A 16,642-nucleotide genomic window follows, 5' to 3' on the forward strand; every position below is an offset into this window, starting at 1 on the left:
ATACCATAGGAAAAGCAACCTTAGAGATCACATTTCAGGGTGTCATTGTACAGGAGGCCCTCCCCCTTTATATTATTTCAGGTAGTAGCTATGAAGGTGCAAGGAGGAGAAACTGCAAAGTTCCAGAATATACCCTTTGTTCAACAGCTTCTTTCATCAACAGTTCCTACAAGCATTACTGCTGTGCCTCTCTCTTTTACCATCTTCAAGGCACGAAAGCTGAAGTAGGAAATTGGCCAAAAATACCTACAACCTATGCTTCTAGCAATAACCTGCAGTTACATGATGTTAAGCAGCATAGGGAAATTACTACTACTATGGAGAACTACCAGGATCAAAACCCAACACAATTCTGAAGAATTTTCCAAGATGAGAAGGGCAGAAAAGCATAAGCATTTTACAAAATATACCAAATTAAATCTATGTAATCATGTAATTCTGTAGTTAACAGCACTCATTTATTATATATTTTTAGATCTTACCCGTATCCTTATCCCTGGCTTTGTAAACTTGCCCATAAGTGCCTTCTCCAATAATGCCAATTATATCAAATTTATCCACGCAGCGTTTCCCCCAGTCAATGTCTTTTTCCTTTGTTTCACCATGGCGTGGTCCACATATTCTATTAAATAAAAATTAGCTCTAAGAATACATCCATAAAAATATCAAAATGTTCAGAAATAAGTTATCTGTAAAAAGCAACCTTTTTCATATTACTAACTTCTTGGAGAAAGATCCATAAGAACTGAATGAATTCAACTTTCAACATTTATGTTCTTTTAATTCCTCTCAGCTTGGACAAAGAAAACAGAAGAGTTAGTTTCAGTTTCATTTGCAGTTTCTTTCCATTCTATTGCTTTGCCTATCTCCTGCCCTAGCACAAAACTGCATTATTCTCATTGAAAACACCACAAAGGAATACGTTTGTTTAAAAATGGGCTCCACTGAAATTTATAAAAAAAGCAAAATTATTTTGTCTCAGGAAAGAGACATTCTGAGACATATTTTACTTAACAGTTTCTGCATCTGTCCATCCAAAACAATACACACCCACTTCACTAATCTATTAAAAGATGCCTACGCAATGGTTAGTACATTTAACTATCACAGAAAATATCTCATTCAATATCTACCTTCTTCAAAGTGTTACGGATGCAGCAACCTCATTGGGAAAGGATGAATGGGTGCAAAGAAAGGAACAGCATCTAGTCTTACATATTAATCACTTTCTGGACAGTTTACACAACAATGAATTCCAAGGGAAAGTTTTTAATGTGGTGCTTTAAGGGAGGGTATACAACCAAGAGGATATAAAACCAAGGAACAGTCTTAAACATGGGTTGAGTGGGCACTTTCAGTTCTGCATCTAAAGAGGACCTTCACGATTACTCACCAACAAACCTATCCCAAACCACTTCTTTTTGTCTGCAGTTTCTGCTCATTTGGCCCCTCATTACTGTACACAGCAGGGCAGAAGGATGGTATAAATAAGGGAATAGGGTTCAGAGAAACTTAGTGCAAATGAGGCAAATAGGAAAATGGTGAGCAGGAGTACAAAATTCCATCTTCTCAAATGGTGCCAGTGCACTTAGGGACCGCCTTGCCTGTCTAGAAGACTCTCAGAAATAAAACATTCTGAGTCATTTAATGGTTGAAAAATAGGCTTAAATAGCACAAAGTGGAAGTAAATCGACATATGCTGATTCAAGATTTGCTGCAGGCATTAACCTATTTCCAGTACTTATAAAAAGCCAGGGAAATTATATATATTTCAAATTTTTATATTGTGAAGAAACTTGTATATCATTTTCTCTTACATGCAGTTACTGGGTTTTTTTTAAAAGGAAGTAGTAAACATACTTAGGCCTCCTTTTGCTGTGTGACTGAACTGCTGGTTTCTTTTCTTCAGGACTTTTGGATAAATCATCTCCTCCAGGCAACTCTGGTGGAAGTGGCAAATCTGCAAGCAGATGGCGGAGTTTCTTCTCCACTTCCTTTTTAACTGCCTTCACTGAAAGATTCCCTCGCAAACTATAAAGATAAACAGAAAACAACTAAAATGGACTAAAATTCTTTTCCGTTTCATGGCTGGAAACCTAATGGCGGTGAGATCTCAGTAGAATTCACTACGAGTGACTATTTCATATAGTCTGCTTTTGCAGCAGTCTCTGCTTTTACAACCCATAGGACATTTGTTTATGTTTTACATGTGGCTACTGAACAGCATGATCTGAGAATTACAGATCTGAGAACTAAGATCAAGAATATTTTTAGTTATTTCCTGGTGAATGTTAAAGTTAGTCATGACAACATGCATTAGTGGCCAGGACAGGTAGTCAGGAAACCTGGATTAAGTCTCTACCACACACTTCACTTGTGAGCTCATGCAATTCAATTAGCCTGGCCCTTTTACTATTTTCCCATCTGTGAAGAGAGGATAATACTTATTCATCTTACAACAGTGTTTTGAAAGACACAGTTAGAAGAGCAAAATCTCTTTTCTTCTTTTAATTCCATTAAAAAAAATCTGAGGCACAAGAAGCATATGAGCACATACATGGAGGAAGGGAGTCTAACTCCTTGTCCCACATTGTCTCACACATCTTGTTGCTCCATATGACTGTCACCTTTTGGCTCTCTGCTATTCACTAGCTTAAAAAATAAAGCTCTCAAAAATACAGTACTATGGTGACTTTTTCCCACTCTCACAGTGGAACTTTTCAGTTACTATAATATTATTTCATTGGCGAAACTGGTCTATAAATAATCATTCTGACGTTGATTTAATACACATCTTGAGGCCTCACCGTTCTTCAAAGTTTTCAAACTGCACTGATAGCAGTCTGAAGCCAAAATTGGTCTAAAATAATATGAATAGTCTAATATAGAACTTTCAATCATATTCCCTGTCATCCACTTATGTCTTTTCATACTTCCCCTAACTGAGTTCCTTCTGCTCCTTTGCTTCATCTGCTTCTAAATCTAGAGGGATGTAATACTTATCCTGAGAACGTTACTGGACCAAAATAGTCTGTTTGCCCATCCCCATCAGTCCCATAGTAGTTTGAATCAGACACTTTTCTAAAAACAGCAATTTTGAAATTAAGTGCACTGCCTTATTTTATGGAAAGTGAGAACAGAACACTGGAAAGAAGGTTTCTAGCCAGCAGAGGCATCCGGCTCTGGAATTGCCTCCCCATAACAGTAGTGCAGATAAAAAACCTAACTGGTTTTAAAACGGAGCTTGGTAAGTTCATGAAATTGATTATATGATGTGGTTGCTCGCAACAGCAGGAGGCTGGACTTTACAACCCAGGAGGTTCCTTCCCTTCCCATGTACTTACAAATATTATATAATGTTTATGTATGTTTCACACAAAAATAAGCTACTTGTATAATTTAATTCTAACATTGCTGCAGAGTATTAGTTACTATTTGAGCCATCAGAATACCAACTTTTTAAGAGATCATATGGCTATCTGAATGTGTTACAAGTAGATAGTGGGTAACATCTCATATTACTGTAAATGGAAGACTAAGACATATTAGACAGCATTTTGTATATAGTCAATTTCCCGTTTGTCTTTCCCACAACAGGGAAGAGAACATGTTTAAACAGAAAAATGTTATTATAAAAGCCACAACTTTGCTAAAGGAAGCCAAAGCTTTTTTCAAAAAACAAAAACTTTTGATTTTGAATTGACAGTGTCCTTTAAAATATTTGGACTTAGAAATATTTCCTCTTAGACTATTAGAAGTGGAAGTCAGGGTATTTTTTCTTTGAGTTTCAATAAGATCTCCAATCATCTTGTTACAATGTGATATAATCATTTTCAGATTGGTAATGTAGTCCAAACCGTACAATATTTGCCTATCTACTAGAATGTTATTAATTTACAAAGATAAAATAAATTGGTAGAACTAATTTCTAAAACCCAGTTTCCAATATATTGTGTATACATGGCCCTCCCTAATTTTCAAATTGGTAACAACTATTTCTGAATAAAAATATAATCTGAAGTTAAACTGGATAGGATAAATTACAATACATATTAAGCATTCTATTTCTGGCAGAAGCTGTTCATCAGGAACAGGATCAGGAAGCAATTTATTTTTTACAGCCTAATAAATAAATGCTGCTCAACAGTCCAAGCCCTTTAAGGGTTAATTTTTTGCCCTTCTCTCTGCTCTAAACCAGATAATTTACAGTAGATATTTGTGACCAGAGTCTTGTTCTCATGAAAACAAAAAGGCAGTTTTGCCACTATCTTCAAAGGGAGTATGATTGAGCCGTGCATGCATTCCTATGTTCACTAGACAAATCCATCGTTTTTGGAGGAATGGATTGAATTCTGCTGGCACTTCTGAGGAAAAGCAGCGATTTCTTTCCTACAACACAGGAAGTTTGTCAGATACTTCAATTGTATTTCTTTGACAATCTTTGTACTTTAACACATTACACCCTGTGTTTTTTATATTTATATTTTTATATTTATTTTTTTATATTTATATTTTTATATTTAAAATATAATATATTTTATATCCAGCAATTTAATAAAGAGAAACATTTAAGTCTGAATTCCTAGCAACTTTTATTTACAGGTAAGACACATGGGCTGCTACTACACAGTTTAAAATGACAAAGGAAAGCAGGCCAAACAAGTGTAAACACTGTAATCTTTCAAACTTAGCAATGCTACATCAAGTTTTGTGCTTCTCTCCAGTGCAGGGGTGGGCAAACTTTTTGACCTGAGGGCCACATCTGGGTGGGGAAATTGTATGCAGGGCCATGAATGTAGGGCTGGGGCAGGGGTGCAGGAGGGGTGTGGGGTGCAGGGTGCAGGAGGGGCTCAGGGTGGGGTGTGGGGGTGCAGGAAGGGTTCAGGGAACAGGCTCCGGCCCAGCTTACTTCAAGCGGCTCCAGGGTGGCAGCAACACGCAGGGGGCTCCCTGACTGCCCTGGCCCCACACCGCTCCCAGAAGTGGCCAGCATGTCCGGCAATGGCTCCCAGGGGTGAGGTGGGGCAGGCGGCTCTGCCGCACGCTGCCCTTGCCGTGGGTACCACCCTCAAAGCTCCCATTGGCCACGGTTCCCCGTTCCCAGCCAACGTGAGCTGCACGGGACATGCCTGCAGGCGAGGGCAACACACGGAGCCCTCTGACTACCCCTCCCCCAGGGGCCCCAGGGACATGGTGCCAGCTGCTTCCGGGAGCAGTGCGGGGCAAGGGCAGGCCCCGCTGTGCCACGGGGCTGGCAATCCTGTGGGCCGGGCTGCAAGCCCTGACGGGCCGTAGTTTGACTTAAACCACTAGAGCAGGGAGGGCAAAGCAATGTCTTTGCACAGTTGCATGAAATCTTGAAATCATGTTGTCACTGCAGCTTCAACGCTGGGAATATTAAGACGGATGCCTTCACATGCTGACTTTTTTTTTTCGGCACTAATTTCTTAAAATCTTCATTTACAAGCTAAGGGCCGGCTGAAAACCCTAACGTTTTAATCACATAGCCTATGAAAGTGTGGTATTGGTAACAGGCTCTCTAGACTTAATATTGCCCAGAAATCAGAGGAAAAGTACAACAAGCTACAATTTAACAATTTTCTAATGCTGATAAGGTTTCTATCTCGGAGCTAAAAAAAAGTCTAATATCGTCTAGGTTCCATAACGTTTTTAGGACCTAGAAATACTTCACTATGGACATAAAATATTGTCCTAGTTCATATTCACTTCAAAGATGAACTGCTAGGTGCTTTACTTGCTAAAACCAGTGCTTATTACCATTGCAAGTGCTTACAATGTTGCTAACCCCTTAAAGCAGGCGTCTCAAACTCCCAGCCCATGGGCCATCTGCGGCCTGCGAACCTCCCCAGTGTGGCCCACGGGACTCCAGCAGTTTTGGGTCCGGGTCTCTCCCTTGGCCCCCCAGGGGCCCTGGCAGTGCAGTGGATCTGAGTGGCGTCTGCCTGTTCGCTCCAGGGCTGCCAGCCCCTCCCTGCAGCCCCAGGGCAGGGCGGGACTCTGCCTCCATGTGCTGCCCCCCACCCCTAGTGCTCCTGCAGCCAGTAAGAAGTTCTGGGGGCGGTGCTTGGGGGCAGCAGCACACAGAGGCCCCCCAACCCGCCTCAGCTTAGATCCCAGGTAAGTGCCGCACCTTTGAACCCCCCTCCCAGAGCCTGCACTCCCCTCCCGCCCCCAAACTCCCTCCCAGAACCTGCACCCCCTCCCCACACACCCTCAGCCCCCAAACTCCCTCCCAGAGAAGGGCGGCCAGCATGTCCCTTGGCCCGCGCCGCTTCCCACAGCCCCCATTGGCGCGGAGCGGCGAACGGCAGCCAGTGGGAGCCGCGATCGGCCGAACCTGTGGACGCGGCAGGTAAACAGACCGGTCTGGCCCGCCAGGGGCTTTCCATGAACAAGCGGCGGACTGGCTTTGAGAACTACTGGCCTAAAGTGGAGCTTTTGATCAGACCTATGCAATTGTGCAGGTTTTTATTTCTTTAAAAATATACATGAATGTATATACTCACCTGTCAGTATCTGTATCTTCAGGCAGCATGGGAGGAAAAGGCAAGGGTGGCAGCGTGGAGGTTAGTAGTGCAACATTTCTATCTTTCTCCTTGGCTCCTACATTTGGTGTATGTGGTTTGTTTTTCTCTTTTACAGTGACTGGTTGCTGCTTCACGGCAGCCGATTTATTCTCTTTTACTGCTACTACTGCTGCTGCTGCTGCTGCTTTCTGTTTAGCCACTTTGTCTACAATCAAGTTATTTTCCACCTTTGTCTCCTGAACAGAGACCTTTGCTTTTGCTTTGTCATTTTTCAAAGTTGCACCACTTGTAGGAGAAGGTGTATGTTCAGTTTTTATTTTCTTCAGATCTTTCACATTGTTTGTTTGAGGTGCACTCACACCAGTGTCAGTGTTTCCCTTGGTAGGCGTAGAGGTGTTTGAAATTTTTGCATTGGCTTTGGCTGCCTCTGCAGCTCTTGCTTTTTTGTTCTTGTTCAACTCAGCAGCCAGGCTACTTTTCAGAGTCAGTGTGCTAGGAGAAATACTCGAGTGACGACTTCTGGACCTAGATAATCTGTGTCTGCTGCGAGACCTTGAGCGTCTTGATGAGTAAGGGCTTCTGCTTCGGGATTTTGCTGATCTCCTGCTTCAAAATAGTAAAGATTTGGTCAATTTAGGTTTAAAAATAAAGAATGTCTTTTTATATAACCTGCCTTCCTTATTACCAGAACAGCTTTTCCAAGCACCATCATTGCCATTACTATGTTTAAAGGGTGAACATGAATCTAAATAAAACCCATATGGAAAGACTTTCAGAAACAATAAGAACTGTATCTCTGAATACAATATCCATGGCACAGACATAACCACACAGGACCTCAGACTATATTATGAATCTTTTTTAGCAGAGCTCCTTTGTAAAAAGTCATTGGGAAATCTCAAAAATATAAACACAGAAAAGACATTCGCAAAAAGAAAAGGAGTACTTTTCTTTTTACGAATACAGACTAACTCTGAAACTTGTCAGAAAAGACATTGCATGCCTTCTGATCAGCTGTTCATTTCCTCCCTCAGTGTCAGAGCTGTTCTTTGCTTGTTGATAGAAATAACTTGATACTAAGCAACACATACAACTATTTTAAAAAAACTACATAAATATGAGAATAAAAAATTGCTTTGTTGACAGTTAGGAAAAAAGTTATGAACTACAGCAACGATAATTCTGCAATTTTGTACCTCTTGTTAATGTTTCTAGACATATTTAGCAAACTGAAATATTAAGTTACACACCTAAAGAAGAAAAAGAGGAAGAGAAAGCAGTATTTATGAAGATGAAGTAATACTGCTGTAGGAACCTCAATTTGTGAATTTGCTGCCTTATAAAAATGTCTGGTGTAACTATTGTTGCAGTAACTTTTTATCATTACCTTGTATTTGAGAAATACCACTGAATACATAGTTAGAAACTATTGTGATGAACTGCGCACAAAGAAGCAGACTGAAAGACAGCAATCAACTTTCATTTCTGAGGACATAATGATACAAGCATAATGCTGTATTAATGCATTTTTGTAAGACAGTCTATACTTTTTTTTTAGACAGATAATTCTCCGTACATATCCCCTACAACTCAGCATAAGCATGTGTAACTCACAAGCTGTCACGCTACAGTATGTTATTTATTTACACTGCAGAAAAAGAAGAGCAGCAGAGGAGAAGAAAATAATGTCACTCATCTGGATTTCTGCACATGTGCAGAGAACAGAACAGGACACACATTTGCAAATGCCCAGGAGGGAAAAATATCCAAGAGAAAGAATGTTGGTAGTTACAGAGAAAGCTCAGCAATTGTTTGAAGCCACTGAGAAAGATACCAGTTCACATACATTTTTACTTTACTAATTCAATAGATTCCATATTTCAACTTGCCTAGTAGTTTTGATTTAGTTTTTTGTTGCAAACTACTAGAGACAAATTGCCAATTTAAACACAGGTGTTAAAAAATGGCTGCTATGAGTAAAAAACAAAGTACCCTAACTTATTACTAGTCCATGAAAATTTATGAAAGTGTTTCTTCATCCACTTTATTCCACTATGCATATCTGTCTCCAAATATATTCACCATATCCACAACTGTTCTAACTTCAGTTTAGTGGAACTACACTGTAATTATATTTTTCTTGACTAGATCATTCCTGAAGAAAATGTTATTTCAGTGAGCCCATTTATCTGGGTTAAAAAAAATATGCTAGAATAGTAAGGATCAGAGTTCTCAGTGTGCTGTACACTTCAGCTCATACCAAATATAACCAGACAACATGTAAGAACTGGCAGCTAAAACAAGGAAAACAAATATCATGAATGTTCCTGGAATGTTTCATGTGTTTGAAAAGTACTGACTGTACATAATATATTTTATTTATATACATATACATATATGTGCTTGAGATAAGTTGATCTTGTGTTACATAGTATTAAAAGAGAGAAGATGCTATTACATATATATTGACTAATTTCCAAAAGAGAAACATGAATCTTGTATGAGAAAAGTAGGGGTTTTCAACCCTTGCTATTGAAATATCAAGATTTCACTGACATAAACAGGTCGATAGCACGTTTAGATTAAGTAGGACTTCTGCGATATGCTATAAACTAAACAAACTGAAACTAGTGGTTATATGGAGCTATATTTCATTAGATATGTCAGAACAATTTAACAGTTCAAAACACAGCAAATCAACCAAAATCTTTTCCCCAAGATACTTCTCAGAAACTAGGTATATTTAACATAATTCACTTCTGTGCCAGACAGAAGGTTTGGTTTTACAGAACCCTCTGGCAGAATGAGAAGAGGTCAGAAGAGAAGAAAACGGGGGGGCCAAGGGGGGAGGAGGAAATCACTGTACTCTACAGCATTTCCAATTGACACTGAAATAATTATGTAAAATGCACTTTTTCAGATAAGTGTGTTGCAGCTCTGGCACATAAAAAAATTAAGGAAAATACTTCTAATTAACTTTTAATGGAAGCAGTGGTTTAGTGAACTAAACACAGTGCTTGCAGTCTGGAGACTTGGGTTCTTTTCCTTACTCTATAATTTAGTTGCTGACCTTGGGAAAGTCACTTACATTTCTGTGCCTTAGGAGAATGTTTTCTACTTTTAATAAAAGGCAAGACAGAACCAAAATGGACAGCAAAATATTTTGATATAATGAACTGGTGGTCCCCCCCGCCCCCCGTATTATGCATGCCTGTAAGTTTTTGTTGTATCCCACCCTGCCACCCACACTTTTTCCTGCTTGTTTTTGACCTTGGAAATGTAAGTGTCAAGTCTTGCATTTTTCAGTTTTCCTGGAATACTTCTAGAAACTTGCCTACACTAGAATGAAAGATGGTTTCATAGGTGCTAATCAAAAACAGTTTTTAAACAGTCTGACTAAAATACTCTTCCTCTTTCAAATACTTAACTTCTATCTACTCTTTTGGCTGGTAATTTCATCATTTCCTTAGTTTACTAGCCATAACAAACTAACAGCCTAGACTGGATCCGAATGCCTAACAAAAATAGACAAGTAGGAAAGGAAAAATACCCCAAAGGAAAGAAAGAGGGCACAAGCACAATTTTTTCCCTTTACAGGTTACCTTTCAGGAACAACACTCTGCCCTCAGATTAGTGTACAGAACTCCATTTTCCCAACTGAGGGAAGAATTTGTCTCAAGCATATACCAACTGGTTTTAACATTATTCAGAGGCTACACCTTAGCTTAAAAAAAGATCACGTCACAAAGTTATAAAACATATGATGTCCAGACTTTGTCCAGATAACGTGTTTTTTTTAAAAGAATCTTTCTGGTAAATATCAGTTGTGTACTCTAAATGTTAGTGGACACCATGACAGGCACCTGACTTCTTAACAGTGCTTATATCAGAAGTCTGCTCAGTTCTTCAAAGACTACTGCCACTTATATATTGCCCCATCTTACATATATTTGCCACCGGATGGTTTGTGTTTAGTCATAAATTTCTACATTTATTTTTTATTTTACCTAAGGAACTATATTTTAAATATCTGTTGCATTAAATATTGAAGAATTTAAAAAGCATCTTTGGCCCAGTCTGGGGAGAGTAGAGGAAGTACAAGACTTAAGTACCACATCCAGTCCTCAACAGAATGGAGTTGCCATAATGCTAGATTTTTAGAGGGAACTGTGAATGGAAAACAATTTAAAAAAATCCTAGCTTTATATCCATCAGTCTGTTTCAATTTTTCCATGTTTATGCCCAGTAGCTGACATTGTTTGGTGCTTGTCCACACACACAGGCACCTTTGTCATATTTACTTATTAATTGTTCCACAGATGCACCCAACAAAGGGCACACTGCGTTGCTACAGCACAGCAGCACTTCACACCTAATTTTTAGCATTTATATAGCACTATACTTTTCAAAACACTACAAAAATTCATACAACACTTTCTGAAGTAGACAAGGACCACAAATCCTATTTTATAGATGGAGAGAAACAGACAAACGAGATAGGAGTTCTTGACACCTGACTACATTTTTTTCTGGAGCCAGCTGCAGAAGAACACACTAGGAGTGAAACTAGGGTTTATTGGTTTCTCTCTGAAAGAGGTTAAATATATAGTACTGCTGCTAAACACAAAGAGAAAGCAGAAAAAGGGAAAGACACAAAACATAGCATAAATGACAAGAGCGAAAGGAACAACAATAAAAGGCTTTCTCCAAAACCACCAAATCCAGCATGGTTTTGGGTAATGCTGTCACAGATTAGCAAATAGGGTAAAGCACTGTATTTTTAAGCATGATTTAACAACTTTTGCTTAACTTCTTAAATTTTTCAAAACAGACTGGTTGTCACTTTATCTCTGCTTAACTACTGAAAAACTTTCACAACAAGCTACTATTTTGGATACTGGATTTTGTCAGATGCATGCCACAAAACTACCACAAAACTGTTCTTCAAAGGTTCTGTTATACCTTCAATGTTAATTATACAAGTTGCATCAACACCTAGTGTATTTAAAAATGCAAAAAGTTAATGTAACATTTGAATAATCAAGAACACCGAAGTCAGAAAACTCCAAAAGTTAGTTTATAATGTAACATTAATTGCTACATTGTATACCCCAAATATTTTAAAGGTATGGAATGAAAAAAAACAGCAACACATTATGTAGAAATAACCTCGTGTATTTACCGAGTGAGAATTTTATAGCTGGAATCTTAAGTTTGTGAATTTCTTGACTGGAATGCTTGAGTTCTTTGTTGCATCACACTTTCCCATCCCCATCCCCACCCCCTTTTATTAAAAAGAGGATTAAGTACTTTAGAGGCATATCACCATTGTTAACACAGACTAGTAGCATGTCAGAAAAACAAATATTTAAAAACTCATAAGCAAAAAATGCTAGCTTTCGCTGTTCATAACCTTTTAAAACACTTACAAGATTTTGTTTAAACCTTTATGGTTTTTCCTTTTAATTAGACATTCAAGAGAAAGCCAAGTTTGAAGTGTTGACTTTCAGCTGTTTGAATTACGCAAGAGGAAACATTTTAATCAGAACTTATCAGGATTTTTTCCCCAATATTTGCAGAGTTCAAAAACAGCTGAACTGATTTTTCCCAATTCCTTAATAAAATATTCATCTTTAGGCCAAGATGTAATACCTCAGAGATCATCACAAGAAGAATATGTTTGAGAAAGTTATCAGTAACTGAAACAAGGGGAGCAGGTTAAAATGGAATCTACAGCTCAACCCTAGCAAATAGCATACAAGCACCATGGTCTTCCAGTGTATGTAATTATCTGTCCTTTTAAAAACATTTGAAAAGGCAGATCTATAAATGTAATCAACTGACTTTTACCTTAAGTCTCCCAAGATACTATATACCCATATCATCACTCAGTAATTTGAACCGTCAGTGACAGGACATTCTGGTTAATTATAATTTTAGCCTAAATTCTCTCTGTGCACTAATAAGCAAATTTAAGATTAATTCTCCTTGCCTATGATAGGACAAATTTTCTCTCATGTGATACACGATTAATCATGTTTTTCCTTTAGTCCAGTTTTTAGTTCAATGTCTACATTCGCATTGCATCAGCTATATAAAAAAATAGCTGTTTAGTACTGCTATTTGAGTAAGTGCCACATGTCTTAATTTTATTCAGATATTCAAATTCTATTCCTTCAATATTTTGAAGTTATTAGCAAGTCTAAAAAAAATCAGGAATGTTGGGTAACTTTGAAATTTCGTAATTTTATTTTTTTCCTTAATTTTATAACTAATGTGTCCTCACGAGAGAACCCTTGCTCATGGAATTATTTACCAGCAGAGATTAGACTGACCTCAGGCCAGTTTTCAGAATGCTTTGCAAAATTAACTGTTTTGCAAAAATCCGTCCCATAATAAGCAAAGATAAGGAAAAAGAACAAAAAAAGAGAGCCACTGAACAAATGAGAGGTAAAAACCTAAGTCCATTACAAGTAACGATGTAAATCTTAAATATGGAATTCAGAACTCACACCACAATGACAGAGGTCCTTTATATACATCAGATAGATATAAATTAGGTAAAAGAACAAACATTCACTTTTAAAAGCTCTTCCATTCCCTATCTTAAAAAAATTGTAGTTTTAAATTTTAGGTTTTTTGAGGAAAGCTCAGTTCTAAAGAGAATTTTAATATCAAGTATTATTTTTAGAATACCCCATCCTTCAAATAGAAAAACATCTAGGCTAAAAAAAAAAATCACATTCCTTTAATTTTGTCTATAACCAGTGCAACACCAAAGGTCTTATGCAATCACCTGTATGTAATATTCCCAATTAAAACATCCATTTATTTTAATTGTATGAAATATTCAAACACATTAGTACCTGTACCTAAGTGTGAAATAAAATAATTATACACATATTAGATTATGTGAGTTGAAAGTGTGATCACACAGTTTACAATGACCTGGATTACCTGAGCGAAGTCATGGGAAGCTACTTGATCTTGTCTTACAATTCCATGCTTTGTAAAACACATCAGAATCAGTTACTAGACAAAGTTTAAATGCTCTAATACAGATATGAAAAGTTTGTCACAATATGGTTTTGTTAATATAACTTATATTTTTGTACTACACTGTTCAAAATTCAATCTAGTTGCTACAGAAATACCTTATATCCTCATTCTTCTATTATCTTAAATATGCAATCAGTTCCTACAGAATAACTCTGTTAATATAGACAAAAGAAAAACATAAGCAACACTACCAATTATTTCAAGTAGTATCTTAATAGCTGATGTTCATTTGTCTCCCACCCCAGCAAAGACACACTAAAACTGATCTCATTCAGACCAAGAACAACAGGTCTTGAAAAATCAATTCACCTAGTCATTGGCAGTGAGTTGAAAGTTTTCACTGGCAAGTGACGGAGCTTAAACAGCATCTGTAGAATTTAAGGTTTTTAATGAAAACTAAATTTCTAGCCCTTATGGTTGCAAAGATGAAGTTCCAGGTGTGAACCACAGGTAAACTGATCCAATGTCTGTGGATGCTCAGAGCTCACCTGGAAGCAGCAACAGGTTGAAAGTGACAAGATACTAGTCAATTTCACAATTGCAATTCAGAACTCTGTGAGCAGACAAGTATCATGTCAGTTTCATGCTGCTGCTGCATATTTAAGTTATACCCTAGTGAAGTCATTGGAGCTGTTGTGTCCCTGGTCCTCATTAGCTTCTTCTCCATCCCCAATATTTTATATAAAGCTTCTGGCTGGGAAGTTCAGTCATCTAGCTGAAAAAGTACGTAATCCTTTTTCCAAGCCTTGAAGACAAAATACCTAAAGCACTGTAAAAGTTTATTCACATTGTCTTCATTTTCACCGTCCCTAGATACCAAAATTGCTACAGTCAGACAGCAATGTAGCATTACTGCAAGCACATTCTTTGCAGTTCTAGGGCATTACCATTAGGAAACAGACTAGAAGCCAGAGAAAGGTGAGCTTACTATCATAACACCATTACACCTAGACATGAGCCCAGAATGAAGACTTTATACCAGCGGTTCTCAACCTGAGTATCAGGACCCCAAAGCGGGTCACGACCCTGTTTTAATGGGGTCGCCACAGCTGGTGTTAGATGTGCTGGGGGCAAAAGCCGAACCCTCAGGCTTTGGCCCTAGGTGGCAGGGCTCAGGCTTTGGTTTCAGCCCTGGACAATGGAGCTCAGGGTATAGGCCCCTCACCCAGGACAGCAGGCCCACTCTCAGGCTTCAGTTCTCCTCCTAGGGGCATGTAATAATTTTTGTTGTCAGAAGGGGGTCACAGTACAATGAAATTTGAGAACCACTGCTTTATATCATACAGGTCAAGAACATACATGCCCTAAGAAGCTGATGCCCTCATGAAAGCATTACACTTGTCCATGCAACTATGGCCTAAGCTATGCAGCAAACCCTTCCAACTTATGTGGCAAAGCATCATTCATTTGTGCAACAGACTAAGAAATGCACAACATTAACTGATTCAAGATTCATATTATAACCTTCAATTTTATTTACATAATTCCAAAAATGACCCATAAAATGAAAATATATAAACTAGAGCATTATATTTATATTGGGGCAGATGAAAACCACCCAGAATTGTCTGATATGCCCACAACAGGAATACCTTCAAAACAGTGAAACTTCTCTTCATACCTTTTCCCATAAAGCAAGTTGGACACTGAACAGACTATATATCCAGACTCCCAGAGATTTGTGAGTGGGATGGACTGGTAACTGATGTACATATTCAAGGTATACTCTCAAAAGTAACAATGCACTGGAGAGGATCGATCTTAATTTCTATCTTTCAAGGTGATTTGGGTGGTTAACTCCCATAGTCCCCTTTGAAAAGCCCGGCCCTAAATAATAGCTGTTTTAGAAACATCTCAATGAGATAGCTCTTAAAACTCTCTATCAATACTGTGGCCGTTCTGCCACTGGCTGGCCCAACTGCTCCAGCAAGCAACTTAAGAAGCCTCGTATCCCCTTGGCCAAGACCGTAAAACTTTTAGACTCTGTCTACACAAGGAATATGCAATTTTAAACTGATTTAGTTACACTGGTACAAAAGTTTATATGGACACCTATTTTGGTTTAAACCAGGCTTATTTTCATTTAGCTGATTAGGTATCAGTTTAAATTAAATTGAAATAAGCCACTCCAACTAAAATAAAGATGTGTACACAGGGGCTTAAACAAAGTTAAAATGGTTCAATTTTCTTGTTTAGATAAGACCCAAACTGAAACCAGGTTGGCCATTATTAATCCTTGCTGCTGTCCTCAATATGAAAGATAGATTTAAGAACAGAAGCATTGAAAATACACTATATTCTGCACCAGCAACAGGCAAACAAAATGATGTTTTAGAGCAGCATTTTGAATGCATATAAATGGGGCAAAATAGGATATATCAAGGCCAGAGAGGAGGTTGCAATAGCTAAGACATGAGTAATGCAGGCCTGAATGTGAGTTTTAGGATGACAAAAAGGAAAAGCCAGATATTAGAGATGCTGCGCAGGGAGAAATTGAAAGATTTAGACATGCCCTATATGCGACATTTTAGAGAGGGATGAATTGAAGACAAAGTTCAAGCTACAGACCTATTGTGTGTTAAAGGCAAAGAACCCCCAGGACAGAAAATTAATACTTTTGGGGAGGTTTAGTTAAAACAGGAGCTGATGGAAAAGCAAGCAGGTGCTGAGGATGACTCAAGTATACCCAAGAACTTCTGTGGCCCTTTATCATCATAGCATCTGAGCACTGCACAAGCATTAATGAATTTATCTTCACATCCACTTTGGAAAGTATGATCCCCATTTTACAGACAAGAAACAGTCAAAAAGAGTATATATGACCCAGCCACGGTCAACTGCAGAATATGGAATTTAACCCAGATCTCCTAGGTCCAACCCTAATCAGAAGGCTATCCTTTCCTCCCCCAATGTCTCTATAAATGCAGTCTCCCATTGGCTTCCCCAACTCCTCCAGCAAGTCAGAAAGACAACATCTGTTAGGGAAATTAGTAAATACAGAAGTATCTCTGTATATAGTAAGAGACTGGACAGAA

The 16,642-nt window shown here is 38.3% G+C and overlaps 1 protein-coding gene across 4 annotated transcripts in view; it reads right to left on the minus strand.

Annotated features, from left to right (window-relative positions):
• Positions 1-16,642, minus strand: part of CDK13 (cyclin dependent kinase 13) — a 56,215-nt gene that overhangs the window by 35,736 nt on the left and 3,837 nt on the right. For 2 of the 4 annotated variants that reach the window (XM_037890016.2, XM_037890019.2), the window contains exons 2-4: positions 6,528-7,154; positions 1,861-2,031; positions 483-622 (exon numbers count right to left, since the gene is read on the minus strand). In XM_037890016.2, coding sequence (XP_037745944.1) covers positions 483-622; positions 1,861-2,031; positions 6,528-7,154 — 938 coding nt within the window. The remainder of the gene's footprint in view (positions 1-482; positions 623-1,860; positions 2,032-6,527; positions 7,155-16,642) is intronic. The other 2 variants (XM_037890018.2, XM_027821206.3) reach the window with 1 other exon arrangement.

The sequence above is a fragment of the Chelonia mydas genome, chromosome 2, assembly GCF_015237465.2.
Source record: "Chelonia mydas isolate rCheMyd1 chromosome 2, rCheMyd1.pri.v2, whole genome shotgun sequence".
In the NCBI taxonomy this organism is placed as follows: domain Eukaryota; kingdom Metazoa; phylum Chordata; order Testudines; family Cheloniidae; genus Chelonia; species Chelonia mydas.